General features: G+C 60.2%; 2 protein-coding genes across 7 annotated transcripts in view; both read left to right on the top strand.

Annotated features, from left to right (window-relative positions):
• LOC124966905 (leukocyte immunoglobulin-like receptor subfamily A member 6) overlaps nt 1-16797 on the top strand; it is a 193721-nt gene that overhangs the window by 117210 nt on the left and 59714 nt on the right. The gene's annotated exons all lie outside the window — the stretch shown is intronic.
• On the top strand, nt 1410-16453 carry Ttyh1 (tweety family member 1). 6 transcript variants are annotated; one of them, XM_047528791.1, is made up of 14 exons: nt 1411-1646; nt 4456-4634; nt 6415-6526; nt 7143-7363; nt 9345-9455; nt 10687-10759; nt 11035-11110; nt 11418-11473; nt 11671-11763; nt 12049-12141; nt 14205-14347; nt 14481-14526; nt 14687-14767; nt 16108-16452. In XM_047528791.1, the coding sequence occupies exons 1-13, from the start codon at nt 1521-1523 to the stop codon at nt 14723-14725; spliced, it is 1368 nt and encodes a 455-aa protein (XP_047384747.1). In that variant the 5' UTR covers nt 1411-1520; the 3' UTR covers nt 14726-14767; nt 16108-16452. The 6 variants fall into 6 exon arrangements, with proteins under 6 accessions (XP_047384744.1, XP_047384747.1, XP_047384746.1 ...); XM_047528790.1 differs by lacking the exon at nt 16108-16452 and adding an exon at nt 14892-16101; XM_047528793.1 differs by lacking the exon at nt 16108-16452 and adding an exon at nt 14892-16101 and having other exon boundaries at nt 1413-1646; nt 9360-9455.

Here is a 16797-nt window from a genome sequence, read left to right on the forward strand (position 1 = left end):
CCCCTCAACATGCCCCACCACCTAGTTTCCACCTCCTCCCAGTAGTCCACTCAGCTATCAGTGGATTAACTCCCTGGTGAAGTGAGAGCCTCATGATTCAGCTGCTTCCCCAAAGCCCCACCTCTGAGCATGGCTGCACTGAGGACCAGTCCCTCAACATGTGAGCCCCTGGCGACGCTCCAGATCCAAACGCAGCAGTCACTGTCATCACTCTCTCATCACCACCACCTTCACATCATCATTATTTTCTCCCTAACCCTTTCTTACCAACCTGCGGCAAAATATGGGACAGATGGATCATTAACCTCCTCTCTTCCTTCCACCCACCTCAATCGCCCCGGGGGTGAGGACAAGTGTAGGGACCTTGAATATGTCTCCTTCATCATGAAGAACCCTCACACAGCATGTGTGTGTCCTCATCTGTAAGGGACACCTGTGTTTGGGAAAGCCCCCTCCCCTTTTCCTAACCTTCATAAGGACACAGCTTCTACACACAAAACTTCCTGCGTGTGGGGAACCCTCCAGAATGTATTTAAAACCTGCACATCTCACAAGGACTCCTGCTGTCTGCATAAGGACCTGTCTAGGGACCCTGCTTGTCTCTATAGGTATCTATAGGAACCTGCTCCACTCCAAGGGGGGGGCCCTGGGCAATATTCCTGGGAATTTGCTTTAGCTCCAACAGTGACACCTCGTCAATGATGCCAGGGTAGCCAAGTCCCCTTCAGGATCTGTACTTCCCCAATATCCAAGTGGCACTAGTGGATTCCTGGGAGACTCAACATATAGTGGCTGGAAAATACCTCTGAAATATCAAATCAGTGTTGAGGGATGGGAGTCCTACAGACACTGAAGGAATCCTCAGTCGGTTTGGAGACATTCTTAAGTTCACGAGAGGCATCCTTCTAAGGACTGGAAAGGTCTCTACAGAGACAATAGGGGTCCTTAAGCAGATGCCCGTCGTTGCAGGTGTGTAGGTTTGTAATACATTCTGGATTGGTCCATAAGCACAGCGAGGTTTGCGTGTAGGTGTGCCCTTGTGCAGGTTCTGCCCAAACACAGGCGTCCTTTACAGAGGCACCCCTATACACAGAAGTGGGGGGTCTTCGTGACGCAACTGGCCGTTACCTGTGCAGTGCTGCGCAAACACTAGTGGCCGTTACAGGGACGCGGTTCTTCATAAAGATAAAAGGATCGCTGTCCTTCAGGGTGATATCACAGTGCCAGCGTCCCCACACGAACGAGGCCAAGAGTCTGGCACAGCGCAGCTCTCCTGAGGCCCGACTTCGGCAGCGCGGCACCTGCTCGGCGGCGGCAGGTGGGAGCCCGGGGAGGGCGGAGCGCGGCCGCCTCCCGCGCCGCAGTGCCCCCTGCGGCCGCCAGGGGCAGCGCCGAGCCGCCCTCCCCCAATCTCCGCCCCCCGCCCTCCCGCTCGGCTCCCCCGGGCCGCAGACCCCGCTCCGCCCGCGCCCCGCTCTGCTCCGCGGCTCCCGCCGTCGCCCGCTGCCCCTCCCGGGGCCATGGGGGCGCCCCCAGGCTACAGGCCCTCCGCCTGGGTGCATCTCCTCCACCAGCTGCCCCGCGCCGACTTCCAGCTCCGCCCGGTGCCCAGCGGCTTCGCGCCCCGGGAGCAGGAATACCAGCAGGTGGGACCTGGCGCGGCCCAGCGGCCCGAGCTCCTGGGTCCCCAGGGAGGAGAAGAGGAGGCTGGGTATCGGTCCTGCGTCTCCGGGGCTGGGGCGGTCCGGACTTCGGGCACCTGAGGGAGGAGGAGCAGGGCGCCCATACCTGGAGGCTCCCGGCGCGGGCGCTGGGATCAGCCCCCTCGTCCCTTGAGGGAGGGAGGACCGGCCACCCAGGGCCAGGACCCCGAGTCCCGAAGGAGCTGCCTGGATTCCCGGTTCCGGAGACCTGCCTGGGAAGCCAGTCTCCAGGGTCAACGGAGGGAAGGTTCACTTTTGGGTCCTAAAAGAGGACCCCGCCCCCATAGGATCGCAGCGGGTGACTGTGTCCCAGATAAGGGGGGACCCGAGAGAGCGGACCTGATAACGGTGGAGCGGAGGAAGGTCGCGGGGCGGCGCGGGGGTGCCTGTTCTGAGATGGGACTGAGAACCTTAAAGAGGGAGGGGGTTTTCAGGGCCAGGGCAAGGAAATGAGGCGGTGTCTGGAGAGGACGCTTCCAGTCTGCCCAGGACGGAGGGGCGGGGGCCAGACGGGGTGGGGGCAGGGACCAGACTGGGTTAGGGGAGCCGCTGGCTGACAGACTTGGGTCCTGGAGGGTGGGGCTGGTGTGGGAACCTCACTGAGGTCAGGGTCCGTCGGGAAGGAGCCCAACCACAGCTGCAAACGGGGAAAGAACTGTCCCCTGACCCAGTTTAATTGAGTGCTTGACTTTGAGATTAGCGAGGAGAAAGGCTTGGCCGAGCTGGGGACCAGGTAGGGGGCTGGGAGTCCTGATGCCCCAGCATGGGTCGCAGGCCCTGCCTGTCCCAACCGCGCTGTTGGCCCTGGCTTGCCTCTGGGAAAGGGGGCTGGGGCTGGGAGAGCTTAGGAGGAGTGGGGTTCCCAGAACGGCAGGGAGAGGATGTGAGCTGTATGTAGCTATTTGGGTCACGGCTGGCACAGCCCTGAGCAGCTCCTCCTCGCGACTCCACGCCGCCCCCTCTCCCCACGAAGCGGGACCGCCATCCCCTCGCCCACAGCCACATTACACAATCACAACCTCCAGCCGTCCACCCGCACCTGGACCTCCCCGACCACACTGACTAGGGTTCCAGGGCCTCAGGCACCTCCCTGAGGGCTCAGAGGGGATCTCTCCACCCCCGTCGTGGGTGGTCAGGTCACAGCCCGGACATGGTTGGCAGAACCCCTGCAGGACATTCCTCTCCGTAGAGAGGACTACCTGGGGTACAGGTGGGCACACCATAAGGGACTCAGGGACACACGACCACATACACCCCCCCCAGATGTAGACATACTCATTTGTGTACACTAACACACGTATACACGTTCACACTTACGCTTACGTACACTTGCACACTCATGTACACACTACACACACGTGAACACACATATACGCACGCACATACACACGTGCACACAAACACTAACTCAGCTGCACATTTGCTCACAGACACACCCATACACACACATTCACTTATGCATACACCTACATGCACACACATACTAATTCACACTTAACACACTCACATGTACACTGGCTCACACACTGACACCCTCATGTACGTCCTCACATGTACACATGTTCACAGGAATATGGACTGTACCACTCACTCGCGTGTGCATGCACACATACACTCAAAAACACAAACGAACCCCAAGGCAACTCTGAACCTCCAGGAACTGTGCTCAGAACACGTGAATGCCCACAGGTGTCTTCTGAGCTGCAGGCCAGGCGCCTCAGTGTGCACGCACCTCTCATGCACCTCACACACACAGCATGCCCCAGGGTCTCAACTCAAGGCAGTTAAACTCAAGACAAGCAGCCGACCTCCCCGCCAACAGCACACTACACACGCTTCTCTCCCTCAGGGACACACACACCTCCAGTTTAGGGGACAGCCTCAGAGTGCAGGGTGTGCTTCTGATCCTGGTGCCCCCCACGCTGGGCCTCCGGCAGGCGGGATAACACAGGTTGCTGGAAGCCCCACCCACTGTGCCTACAGCCCTTATTCTACAAGGTGGTTCCAAACGTGTCCACATTATCTGCCTGCCTTCAGCCTCTGGTTCTCCCTGCATCTCCATCTCAGGCTCTCCACTGTTCTCCAGGGTTCTGCATGCGTCTCTCCCTCCCATTCTCTGAGTGTCCGACTGTCCTGTCTTGGACTGGGCCCCTCGGTCCCTGTCTTTTTCTGTCTTATCTCTGCACATCTCCCTGTCTGTCCTGGCTGTGTCTGCCTCCATCTCTCCTCTGCTCTGTCCTCCTCTCCCAGTCTCCACCTCTGAGTCTTGTGTGCACACACATACTGTCACAGAGCACCCCATCCCGCAGTCCCTGGGTGACAGACTCGTGCTGTGGTGGGTGTATGAGCTCAGCAGCAGGGGAGAGCGCAGAGAGAGGAGGAGGGAGGGAGCCTGTCTCCCCCAGACTACCACAGCACAGGACTGGGCACCCACCACGCTGGCCCACAGTTCCAGAGCAGCCTCATCAGGTCCCCAGGGCATGCTCCATTCCAACTGCCTGGTGGCAGTGAGGAGGACAAGCTGCTCAGGGAGGGGAGGGCTCTTCTGAAGGTCACATAGTCACTGGAGGACAGAGCAGAGCTGGACCTCCAGTTGGAAGTAACCCAGTCCTGGGTCTCAGGGCCCCAGCCGCCAGGTTTGGGGTGGGGGCTGGGGACCCCATGTTCCCTGCAAACCTAAATGCCTGAATGGGAGGGGCTCCAAGTCCAGGACACGCTGGTGCCCTCCAAGACTTGATGTACCCCTTCCCAGGCCCTGTTGCTGGTGGTGGCCTTGGCGGGCCTGGGCTTGGGCCTGAGCCTCATCTTCATCGCTGTCTACCTCATCCGCTTCTGCTGTTGCCGCCCCCCGGAGCCCCCCGGGGCCAAGAGCACCCCACCCGGTGGAGGCTGTGTCACCTGGAGCTGCGTGGCTGCCCTCCTCGTCGGCTGGTAACGGGGACCCAGGGCGGGTGGGGCTCCCCAGCCTTCCAGGGCTTCCCTGCTGGTGGCAGGTCTCCATCAGCCTTCCTGGGGTGCCCGGGCACAGGGGTAGGGGACAGGTGAGGCCCTGCCACCTCGCCCTCTGCAGGGAGAACTTTCCTGGTTGATGGATGGAGGAATGAAGTTTAAATGGAAATGACTTTCCCTGGGCAGCCAGCCTGGCAGGAAGAGTAGGCTAAGGGGTTGGGGATGGTCAGACTGCCCGGTTTTGGCAGCCCTCCCATCAAGGAGCTGTGTGATCTAGGAGAGTAATGTGACCGCCCCGTGGCTCAGTTTCCGCATCTGTGAAATGGGTTTTATAGTACCACCCCCTTCTAGGGATGGTAAGAGAGATGGGAGTGTGCACAGGCCCGCACACTGCTGTCCACAGGGAGTGCTAACCATTGATGTCCTTCCTGCATTCATAACAACAGCTGTTGGCTAGCTCCTGTGAGCTGGACGCTGAACATGCCAGCCCAGGCACCTGGCCGGCCTGCCCGAAGCTTACATTCCCACCAGGGAGACAGGCCATGTGGCCCGAGCCCGCTTTAATTCCCTCCCAGGACAGCTGCTGGATTTGGGTTGCGGTGTCCAGCTTGGGAGGGAGAGAAGGGCACATTTCAATGCCACGTGGAGGGGCAGAGTGGAGATGCACTCCCAAGCCCCAGGACAGCCCTTTACCAAGAACCAGCCCGTTCCTGCAGGGCAGAACCCACCAGGAGGGGCAGCTGTCTTGTGCCACAGGGCTAGGGCAGAGGAGGCCGTGTGGGTGTCTCCTACGGCCCACGGGCATGGCTTGGAGCTGGTGGCCCCAGCCAGCTCCGGGTCACACTTGCTTACTTCAGGGAGAAGAGGGTGTCTGGTTGGGGGGGTGTGCTCCAGCGGGCTCTGCAGATGGGGGTGGACATGGGAGGCAGACAAAGGCCCAGTGGGGGAGAGACACGGCCTCAGCCCCCGGCCGGGAACAAGAAGAGCTTTGTAGGGCTCTGAACAATGGGGCGGGGGCAGCAGGCGCCCATCCCAGGGAGGGGGCTGGGAACTGGGAGGACACAGCCTCTCACCCCCTCCACAGTGGGACGCTGGCGGGGTCGGGGGCGGACCGGTCTCCAGACTCAGTCTCCACAAAGGAGCTCGGTGTTGGCTGGGGGCGGGCAGGGGCTCCCCAGCTCCTGGCCCATCCTCCAGCCCTTCCTCCCACATTCCTTTACTCCCTCCCCGGAGGCCAGACGCTAGGGTTCTAGGGTGAGGTGGGGGAAGGCCTAGGAGGTGGTGGTGGCTGGGGGACCCTGCACCCCTAGGACCCCCCAGGAGGCAGGGGCAGCCGACACCTGGGCTCTGAGGACTCCTGGGCATGCGCTGAGCATACTGGGCTCCTGAGGAGGATGCAGGAGAGGGGCGTGGGGTGGGTGGTCAGGAGGAGGTGATCTCTCTGGCAGGGCTGGGTGTGACCAGGGCTGGGTTCTGGGGAGGTGCGAGTTAAATCGGGGCTCCCTCCCCTCCGCCACTCCACCCACCATTAGCATCACAATGACGTCCCTCCAGCTGGGGGAGTGAGGCCTTCCCGTTACCTTGGCAACGGGTGGGGGCCGAGCTGGAGACAGTCTTTTCCCACGCCGGCTGGACCAATGGGGTGGGCACCGAAACGGGATAGGTGGATGAAGAGGTGGGGCAGAGGGGTGCTGTGGGGAGACAGTGGCCCCCGGTGGGGTCCCAGACTGGTTGAGATTTCCTCTCCTTCCTCCCCTCTCAGTGCTGGCATTGGCATTGGTTTCTATGGCAACAGCGAGACCAGTGATGGGGTGTCCCAGCTCAGCTCGGCACTGCTGCACGCCAACCACACGCTCAGCACCATTGACCACCTGGTGAGGGGGCCAGAGACTGGCCAGAACCCTGACCCACACCCAGACTGGCCCCCACTCAGGAGCACGGGCCCTGCACTCAGGGTCAGAGAGATCCCAACCAGCCCATACCTGAGACTTAGGGTGCGGGCCCAGTGGCCTTAGGCCATACACTTAGCCCTGGTGCAAACCTTGTGCCAGATCCAGAGCTGGCTCCACCCTGGACCCCAGACTCACATCCTGTTCCAGGCCTGGATCCAACTTGCAGCCCAAACCAGAGTCCAAACACTGGGGTCAGATCCAGGACCCCAGACCTGATTCTTGGCCCCAAGGCAAGCCCAGGGACCCCAGCCCTGCAGAGCCACCTCCATATTAGAGTTCAGTCCTAAGCCAGGGCACCCAGACCTGAGGTCCCAGACTCTGGAAGGCAGATGAAGGCCTCAGACCAAAGACCCCCAACTTCCTTCCAGTTCCAGGCTGGAATCTATTCCAGGCTCAGTGATGGACCACCCAGAGCTCCCCTAAGGCCACAGAACTCCATCAGGACCTCAGACCCCTGCCACTGCTTCCCCCCAGAGCCCCGCCCCTCGATCCAGCTCTGGAGGACTTCCTCCCCAGACCTGAGCCCCTCCCTCCCCAGGTGTTAGAGACGGTGGAGAGGCTGGGCGAGGCGGTGAGGACAGAGCTGACCACCCTGGAGGAGGTGCTGGCACAGCGCACCGAGCTGGTGGCGGCCACCCGGGGAGCTAGGCGGCAGGCAGAGGCTGTGGCCCAGCAGCTGCAGGGGCTGGCCTTCTGGCAGGGAGTGCCCTTGAACCCCCTGCAGGTGGCGGAAGACGTGTCCTTTGTGGAGGAGTACAGGTGAGAGGCGTCCCCCTGTGCAGCAGGGGTTCTCAAGCTGGGTCCCCTGGGGAACCCAGGCAGTTTCTGGGGACACTTGGGGTGTCACAACTGAGGGAAGGGGTGCTCCTGGCACCTAGTGAGTGGAGGCCAGGGAGCTGCTCAGGGTCCTACCACGCACAGGTCCCCCCTCCCGGAACATCCAGCCCCAAAAGTCAATTTGACAAGTCCAAGGAGCCCCACTGCATAGTGGAGGGTCAAGTGACCGGGTCCCAGGCGTGCACCCACTGTGCACCCACTGTCCCACCAGCCCCTCAACCCTAACATCATTTATTCGCTCACAGCAAGTCACTCTTGCACTCAGTCGCAACCTGGTCAGGAGCCCACTGGCTCCATGATCCGTGTGGCACGTATGTTCATCCAGCACACGTTTACTTAGCACTGTGATCAGGGAGGCCGCACGCCCCTGCGATCGGGATCCAGAGCTCCTGAGGGCCGCTCCCTTGCCACCGTCCAGTGCCTCAGTTTCCCCACACAGGGAGCCTCCTGCAGTGCTGCCCTCACTGGACTGAGTTAGTATCTGTTGGGTGCTGGGGACGGCCAGCAGCACACAGTGAGCCCTGACAGGGTGACATCCTCGGAGCTGGACAGAGCAGTCGGGAGGTGACAGGAAGGCCTGCCCAGTCCTCGCCTGGACCAATAAGAAACAAACACACAGACAAGCTCTGTAAGGGGCTGGCTGGTGAGAGCTTTGGAGAAAATGAAAGGGAAAAGAGGCGGGATGGAAACAGGCTGGCGGTTTGCAACACAGGGCCCAGGAAGGCCACGTTGAGCGGGTGGCACTGCTGGAGAGGCAGGCACCCGCTGTGCAGCCCCCAGGGGCAGCCGCCCTTCCCAACAGCAAGCAGGACCAGGCCTATTGCTTCGCTCACTAGGAATTATTTCCTCCACTCAGTCGACAGCCCGGGGAGGGGGAGGAGGTCCTGGGCTCTGGGTTCCTGGGTGCAGACACGTGGGGCGGGAACAGCATGAGCAGGGAATGCCGGGCGGTGGAGATGAGGCATCAGCGCACTGCAGGCAACGGGCCTGGGCTGCGGACCAGGTTATGCATCTCTGTCAGGCTCAGGCGGGTGAGCTGGGCCTGGGCTGTGGGGTCGGGGTAGTTGTGAGAATGTTGCTGGGGTGGGATGCAGTCATGGTCCCCAGGGAACATCCAAGGTTGGACCCTTGTGAGAGCACCAAGGTACCCAGCATTTGGGAGTCCCTTGACCAACAGGTCAGGGCCCTGGAGGGAGAGTGGGGGGCACAGAAAGCAGTCCACAGCTCTGTGGGATGCTGAGGAGGACCGCCTAGGTATCAGTGCTTCCCGTGATCGGGCACTGTGCCCTGGCCTCCCAGGCACCACCCAGGCAATTCTGGTGAATTACTCACGTTTAGCTGACCACCGAACACCATCTGCAGCTCCCTCCTTGGCACTCCAGCTAGTATCTGTGTGGGTCCGTGTGCCTGACCCTCTCCCAAGGACTTCAGGTGTGCTCGCCCATTTGCCCAGCAACCTTTCCAAGTCCTCAATGTGCTCCCACGGCAGCAGGGAAACTGAGGCCAGGAGGTGGAAGTCCCGGGACGGTTCCGCAGCTGGTTAAGAGGTGGGCGGGGCTGAGGCCCAGGCAGCCCCGCCTCTGTGCACACGCCCCCAGGTCTTGTGATGAGATCCCGGATGCTGGATGAGTTACCTCTGCTCTGCGGGGTGGGGGATCCCGGCTCAGAGAAGTCAGCTCGTGTCCACAGTCACAGAGCTGGAGCATGGTCAGTGGGTGTTGGGTCCCAGGTACTCACACTCTGGGGCCTGTGCTCCCTATTGTTCCAGCATGGTGTCTTCCCCAGCACCCCTTTCACAGATGCGCTGGCGGTGGCTGGCGGGCGTTGGGGTCTCCTCCTAGGCGGGTCGGGGCTGGGATGCAGCTGGGGTGCAGCTGGCCTCCTCTGGGGTCCGCTGCCTCAGCCCTCCTGCCCCCAGGTGGCTGGCCTATGTCCTCCTGCTGCTCTTGGAGCTCCTGGTCTGCCTCTTCACCCTCCTGGGCCTGGCGAAGCAGAGCAAGTGGCTGGTGGCCGTGTGAGTTGACTGCTAGCACCTTCCACGGTGGGCACGGGGGGCCTCACCAGGCTTCCTCAGCATCGCTGTGCCTAGTATGTCCCTGGCCGTGGGACCTCAGCCTCACAGCTCTCTTATGCAAGGGACCAGCGTTCTTCCACAGCTAGGCACACAACAGAGGTGACACCTGGGACAGCCCAGGGGGCCCGGAGACAGGCAGGCTGTGCAGTGCTATGCACCATGGAGATACCTGATTACACTGACAGTACAGATGAGCATGGCCACTGACTCTGTGGAGGGCCACTGAGTCCTCCATGGCCACGGTGGCCCCAGGAAGGAGGTACCATTAGGCTCAGGAACCGGAGGTGGAAGGATGCCAAGTGGAACCACAGCACCCTGCTCTTATTTAACAGCTAGCTCTTCTTGGCACTTTATGGAGCCCTCATGCCCAGTCACTGAGGCAGGCTGTGCTCCTTGTTTAACAGGGGAGACTGAAGCTCAGAGAGGTTGGGCTGCTTGCTCAGGGCCACACAGCCAGGAAGTGCTAGAGCTGGCATTCAAAGCCAATCCACTATCATTAGAAGGACCCTTCATCCTCCCTGCCCCAGCAGGGGTGGGAGGGGGGCTTGGGCTGCAGCTGCTGTCTACATACCACCCTGGGGGAGAGTTCTGCCGCCCACTCAGGCCCCCACTGAGACTTGGAGGTGGAGGAGACATGGTGGAGCAGGGCAGGTCTTTGGTCCCCATACACCATAGTGCCCTTCTTGCTTGCTGACCCTCCACTGACCAGCCTGAGCCCAGCCCAGGGAGCAGCCAGGTTCAGATTTCAATCCAGGAACAGTCTCCACTCCTCCGAGGGCTAAAGGGAGACTGACCGGGCTGTGGGTGACCTGGGAGCAAGCCTAGTCAGCAGGATACTGGACCTTGCAGAATTTAAAGTTCAGAAAGTTGAGCTCAGAGTTGAGCAGTGGCTTCCAGGGTCCCAAGTGAGGTGGCGAGAGCCTGCCAGGAGACGGGTGCTGACTTGCCAGCCCAGACCCCTGTCCATCTCCACCACACTGGCAGGTGCCAGATGTTCCATCTGACAGCAGCAACCACAGTCCCCACCACCTGCTGCTCCTCCTCCCCAACTCTGATCCCCCAGGATCCAGAGGCTGGTGGGGGGAGGGGCGGGCAGCGAGGGGATTTGGTGTGGAGGGGAAGGCAAGGTGGAACGATTATGGGCCCTAAAACCAGTGCCCTCCCACACTAGGATGACGGCCATGAGTCTCCTGGTGCTTGTCCTGAGCTGGGGCTCCATGGGTCTTGAGGCAGCCACAGCTGTGGTGAGTTCTGAGGGCCCTGTGTTCAGCGAGTGGGACCCTGACTTAATGCATTAGGTCCTGAGAGAAAGGGCGTGGGAGACACAATCACAGTTCTGAGGTTTGGGGCTGGTTCTCAGGTCCTGGGAGGGCAGAGGCAGGTGCACTGGACACTTGGGCTCCAAGGAAGGGAGGGTTGGGATCTGGACTCCTGGGTCTGAGGGAGGGGCCTGGGCCAGGCGCTGTGGAGAGTGGAAATGGTAGGTTTGGGTCTGAGCTCCTCCTGCTCTCTTGCTCAGGGCCTCAGTGACTTCTGCTCCAATCCAGACACCTACGTCCTGAACCTGACCCAGGAGGAGACGGGGCTCAGCTCAGGTGATTCCTATGGTCCTCTTTCCTAGTGTCCCCAGTGCCCAGGCCCTCTGGGATGGGGTGAGGACTGCCAGTACCTGTCTGGGATGCTGGGAAAGGGCTGAATAAAGATGCTAGTGTGAGAAGGAGAGAGAGGGGTCAGGAGAATGGACCTGAGCCCCAGAGAGGATAGGCTATGAGAGAAAAACGGGAAGCAGTTTAATCAGCTTCGTCTTCTGAGGCTTCCTGAGGCCGGGAGTGAACCTCCTGCTTCCCCAAGGAGAGGGCTGAGGCCAGGCTTACAGCCTGCTCCCCTCTCCCCTCCCTTTAGACATCCTGAACTATTACTTCCTGTGCAACCAGGCCATCACCAACCCCTTCCAACAGGTGAGGGCTGAGGACAAGGGAAATGGGCATGCAGGGACCCTGAATGTGGACTACCAAAGGAGGAGGGCAGGGCCGGGACTGGGCTCCTGGGTTTAAGGGGAGGAGCAGGGTGCTGGGGTCCAGTGTCCTGGGTCCCAAGAGTGGAGAAGGCCAGGGTTGTCACCCATAGGGTCCCCCTTCCTCCTGTCTTCCTGCAGAGGTTGACTCTGTCCCAGCGAGCGCTGGCCAACATCCATTCCCAGCTGCAGGGCCTGGAGCGAGAAGCAGTTCCCCAGTTCCCATCTGCACAGGTCTGTAGACCAAAGGGAAGGAGGGCGGGGTGCGGGGGGACCTGTGGAGTGCACAAGGGATCCGCAGGAAGGACAGGCTGGACACACGGCGGAGTGGGGAATGCTGAGCTGGGTAGGTCTCTAGGGGACTGAAAGCATGAGTTGTGGGAGGAGCCTATGGGAAGGGGCGGGGCCTGAAAGGCTGGGCAGGTGTCTAGGGGCGGGGTTCATTGCTATGGGCGGAGCCCGAGAGGCTGGGTGGAGCACGGTGCACCATCCCGATAACTACCTCCATTCCCATGGCAGAAGCCTCTGCTGTCCTTGGAGGAGACGCTGAATGTGACAGAGGGAAACTTCCACCAGCTGGTGGCACTGCTACACTGCCGCGGCCTGCACAAGGTGACTCCGCCCCTCCCAGGTGCTCCTCCCCGGGGGACGTCGCCCATCCCCGCCCTCCTTCCTCTCCCAGCACACTTCCCGCTGCCCTTGAGAGCAGCTGTCTGCCCCTCTGCTGCTGGGACGTCCTCATTCACCCACCACGGTCCTCACTCAGCAGACCCGGCTCTCCGCCCTGGAGGACACATCCTCCTTGGCCACCTTCTCCCACTCCTGACCTTCCCTAGAGCAGGGACGCCAGGCTCAGTGAACAGCCAAGGCCTTCCCTTGCCTGCGTCATGCAATTCTGGGAGGTACTTACAAGAAACCAATATATGTTAGGCACCTGATGCCATCGCACGAAGAAGGGGCCCAGGGGCACTGAGTCAATGTGCAAAATTACTGAACAGCCAAGCTGAGAAAGACTGGGGAACACGGAGCCCGGGCACGGCTCTCCGGGAGGCGGGGCTTGCAGCATGCTCGCTCCTTGGTGAAGGAAGGGGGAAGATGGTCAGAGCCGCTGCCCTCCACAGATGTGCCATGTGACCCTGGGCCCTGGTTCCTCACACAATAAACCAGGGACAAGGGATGAGGAGGAAGGAGGGTGGCTCTGGAGCCCAAGTCTGCCCCTTCCAGGCTGTGTGATTCTAGGCAAGTGGCTTGTCCTCTCTGGGTTTCAGCTTGTTTCCCACACAGCCAAAGCAGTGTGGGCCCGCTGGGCAGGGCTGTTGTAAGGGGGAAAGGATGTCCCTGTGCTGACACGTCCAGGTCATGCTCCCCACGGCCCTGGGGGCCCGCCTGGCCTCTAGCTTGGTACCAGGCACACCCAGCCCAGGTGTGCAAAGTGGAGCTCAGGCCCACACTCTTGCTGGCTGTGCTTCCTCCACGTCCCCCTCCCAACTCCTGCTCCCTGCCTCTGAACCCTGTCTGAACTCCAACCACTGCTCATCAGCCGCCACTGCCGACAGGTCCTGGCCGCCTCTCCTCCTGCCCAGGGACCTCAGGGGCCTCTTTCCTGTCCCTTCTTGCCCACCCCATCTGTCCAACAGCAGCCAACAGCTGGCGATCCTTTCAACACGCAATCCGATCAAGCCTTCTTCCACTTAAAGCCCTCCTGTGATCCCCTCTGCACGTGGATTAAAACCTGGGCTCCTTGCCCTGATCTACGAGGGCCTTTGTGGGCAGCCCTGGCCGCAGCTCCCTGACCTCTGCCCCTTCCAGTCTCCCCACACTGTCTGCATCAGCTCAGCCGCCCATCGTCTGCCTGGATCACCCCCAGCCCCTCTGCCAGCATGGCTGTTCCTGCGTGGCCTCGGCCCCGGGCTGCCTGCCTCAGCAGCTCACCGCTACCGGAGTGACCTTCCCTGTCCTGTTTCCTGGGGGTCCCCACTACCAGGAGGCCTGGCCCAGAGCAAGGACTGTGAAGGAGCGTGACTGTGCTGCTGGGTCTTCAGGGCATGGTAGCTGGCAGTTGCTGTCACCGAGGTGTGATTCAGAGTGTCACTCCAGGTGTCCCAGGGGTTATTCTAAGACAATGACTGCAGACGCAGGGACCTTGGCAATGTGAGGAGACGTGTCTGGCTGTCACAACTGCAGGAAGGGGGTGTTGCTGGCATCTAGTGGGTGGAGGCTGGGGTACCTGCTCAACATCCCACAGTGCTCAGGACAGCCCCACAACAGAATTATCTGGCCCAAAATGTCAACAATGCCCAGGTTCAGCAACCCTAGGCAGAGCTGGTGCAGGCCCAGGGCTCTAGATGGTGGGGAGGTAGCCATGCAGAGGCCTGCCTGCCAAGGGGGAGGGAAGAACAGCTCTTGGGGTGCCAGGTGGACACACTGGGCTGGCTTGCATGCAGGGGCACTGTGGGGAAGTGGGTGGGGTGCAGGGCTCGTGCTGCCGAGGCCAGGCTGGAGGGAGGCCTGTGAGCATGAATGACCATCCTCAGAGCAGCCCTTCGACAGGGGAGGAAACCAAGTCACAGAGCTCCTGGGTGACTGGGCAGTGGTGCACAGCCAGGCAGACTGACCGTGGCTGCAGCGTGCACACGTGCCCAGCACGCTCACGCAGTCATTCTCCCTCGCCCCAGGACTACGGCGTGGCCCTCCGTGGCCTGTGTGAAGACGCACTGGAGGGCCTGCTCTTCCTGCTGCTCTTCTCCCTCCTGTCCGCTGGGGCCCTGGCCACCACCCTCTGCAGCCTACCCCGAGCCTGGGCCCTCTTCCCACCCAGGTCAGCAGGGGAGAGAGGGCAGGGTCCTGGGGGCGGGGACAGGAGGCAGCACCCAGGGCCGCTGCTGGGGAGGGTGTGGCCTCCTGATGGGTCCCCATCCTGCTTCTCTGCCACTCCCCACCTCATACCCCAGTGACGACTATGAGGACACTGATGACGACGACCCTTTTAACCCTCAGGTACAGGCTCTAGCCTGAGGGAGGAGGCTGGGGTCTGGACTGCAAGGTCTGAGGGCGGAGGGCTTGGGACCCGGGCTCCAGGGTTGAGGGAGGAGACTCGGGGGACCCACCGTACAAGCCAGGTGCCCACCTCCTCGCCTCCTTTCTCCCCGCCCGGCAGGAATCCAAGCGCTTTGTGCAGTGGCAGTCATCTATCTGAACCCCTCCTCCCCGCCAGCCTGGAGCCTGCCTCCCCTCTTCGGTGAGTTTCCCCGTGGCAGGGGGTCTGCAGCCTGGCCTTGGTGCTCCCTGAGGTGCCTACATGCTGGTGGGTATGCACCAGAGTGGCCCGTGGCCCTCAGTGCCTTGTCTCTGCCTCTCCGCAGCTCCTTCCCTGGCCGCAGGAGGAGACCCCATTAACCCGCCTGACTGGGCTCTGACCACTAACACTGACGGCCACGGATACCCCACACAGGACTGTCTCCTGCCCTGGTCCCAATGCCCCCACCTGTCTTCACCTGGTCAGCTGAGGGGGCAGAGCAGGAGCCAGGGCTGGCAGGGGAGGAGGCAGGCAGACAGCCCAGGCCTCATCTCTGCCTGCCAGTCCCATCCACAAAGGGACTGGAATGGGTGCAGGGACAGGAGCCTTCCTGTTCATCCATACCCCAGTGAGCTCTAGGGCTCTGGTCTCAACTTGTGGCACTAACTTGGAAAGGGTTGATTTGAAATAAAAAGGAAGACTTTATTTTACAAGCGGCAGGGTCCTTATGTCTCCCCCTCCCAGGTTCTGCTCCAGGTTGGGCTGGGAGGATCCTTCCCAGTGGATGCTAGTCAGTGCTCCTCTCCAAGCTCAGCCGCGGTTCTATCTCTAAAAGTCATACCCGTATCCTGGCAGGAAGAGAGAACACACCTAGAAGATGATTATGTGTATCTGTGTACCTAGGACAGAAGACCAACCTCAAGTCCCTACAAAAGCTGTTAACCGTGCCCTATCAGCTGGTTCTGCATCCAGTCAAAACCTCCCACCCAGACGGGCAAAATATCTAAATGTGTACTAGTAAAGGGACAGAAGTATTTTGAGAGAAATTAGGAGATTATGTTTATGTTGTGTACCTAGGTGGAGTTGGGGGAAAGAACTTTAATCAAGATAACAGAAGCCCAGAAGGGAAAAGATAACTTACTTAGCAAATCATAGCATGAAAACAAATGTGGTCAAAAGGCAAATTTTTAATCTGGGGAACTGTATGTGACACAGAGAAATACATTATTTTTAATACATAAATATAATCTGCAAAAACTTCTATAGACAACAAAAAGCTCAATTTAGAAATTAGCAACTGAGATGAACATTCATGAAACAAAAGTCCCAACACCCACAAACAGAGGAGACGTGAAGCAACCAGCAGCTCCACTAACCAGTTACAAAATTAGAAACAGGGGTCCTGTTCTGTGCTGGCCAGGAGGTGCAGGAACAGCACTCCAACACACAGTCCAGGGATTTGAATCACATCCCTTGAAAACGTTTACCTAGTCAATGTGAAAAATTCAAAACTGAGTAGACCCCCTGACCCAGCAATCCTGCTCTGGGGAATTAATTTCCAGAAAAAGCAGCACAAGCACCTAAGGAGCTGTTGGCTACAACACTACTTTGATCAGCTAACCCGTGGAAACAAAGTCCAATCACTGCACAGCAAGGCTCTCGCTGGAAGAGGCTGGAACCTGGTGTCGGACAACCCCAGCAGAGAGCTCCAAGGCAGGGGGCCTTCCTGTCCTTGCTACTCACTCCCTCACGGGCCTCAGTGGCCTCTTGGGTGTCATAAAGCCAAGAAACTCACCTCGGATATGACAGGTAAAAGGAAGCGACGTGCACCGTGGTGCTCTGGGTTAGACTGGGAACAGGGGACATGAGAGGAAAAGGTACCGAAATCCAATAAAGTCTGAGACTTTGTGTAAGTAACGCACCAACGTCGCTTTCTTCGTGTTGACACCCTGTGGTAACGTAAGAGGGCGACGCGGGCACAGTATGCACGACTCAGTATGATCTTTCCAACTTTCTCCTTAAATCTAACTGTGCCAAAACAGAGAGTTCAATAAAATAAAGCGGGGGTGGCGGAATCTATGTGCCAACACTAACGAAACGGGGAGGAAAGCTGCCGCTTCGGTGCTGTTTTCCCACCCACCGGCCGCAGGGTCCTGGGGTGACTCGCGCGCGAGCGGACGCGGACCGGCGGCTCCCGGGGTCCGCGCCGCCCAGCGCAGATCCCCCTCCCGCCCCGCCCCCCCCTCCCCTTC

The sequence above is a fragment of the Sciurus carolinensis genome, chromosome 16 (genome assembly GCF_902686445.1).
Source record: "Sciurus carolinensis chromosome 16, mSciCar1.2, whole genome shotgun sequence".
NCBI classification, from domain to species: domain Eukaryota; kingdom Metazoa; phylum Chordata; class Mammalia; order Rodentia; family Sciuridae; genus Sciurus; species Sciurus carolinensis.

What these genes read in the sequence shown, in the direction of transcription:
- Ttyh1 (XM_047528787.1), top strand. Translation starts at nt 1,521, where the DNA reads ATGGGGGCGCCCCCAGGCTACAGGCCCTCCGCCTGGGTGCATCTCCTC. An exon ending in TCCTTTGTGGAGGAGTACAG is followed by an intron (nt 7,364 to 9,344) that starts GTGAGAGGCGTC and finishes CCGCTGCCTCAG; the next exon opens with CCCTCCTGCCCCCAGGTGGC. An exon ending in TTGAGGCAGCCACAGCTGTG is followed by an intron (nt 10,760 to 11,034) that starts GTGAGTTCTGAG and finishes TCTCTTGCTCAG; the next exon opens with GGCCTCAGTGACTTCTGCTC.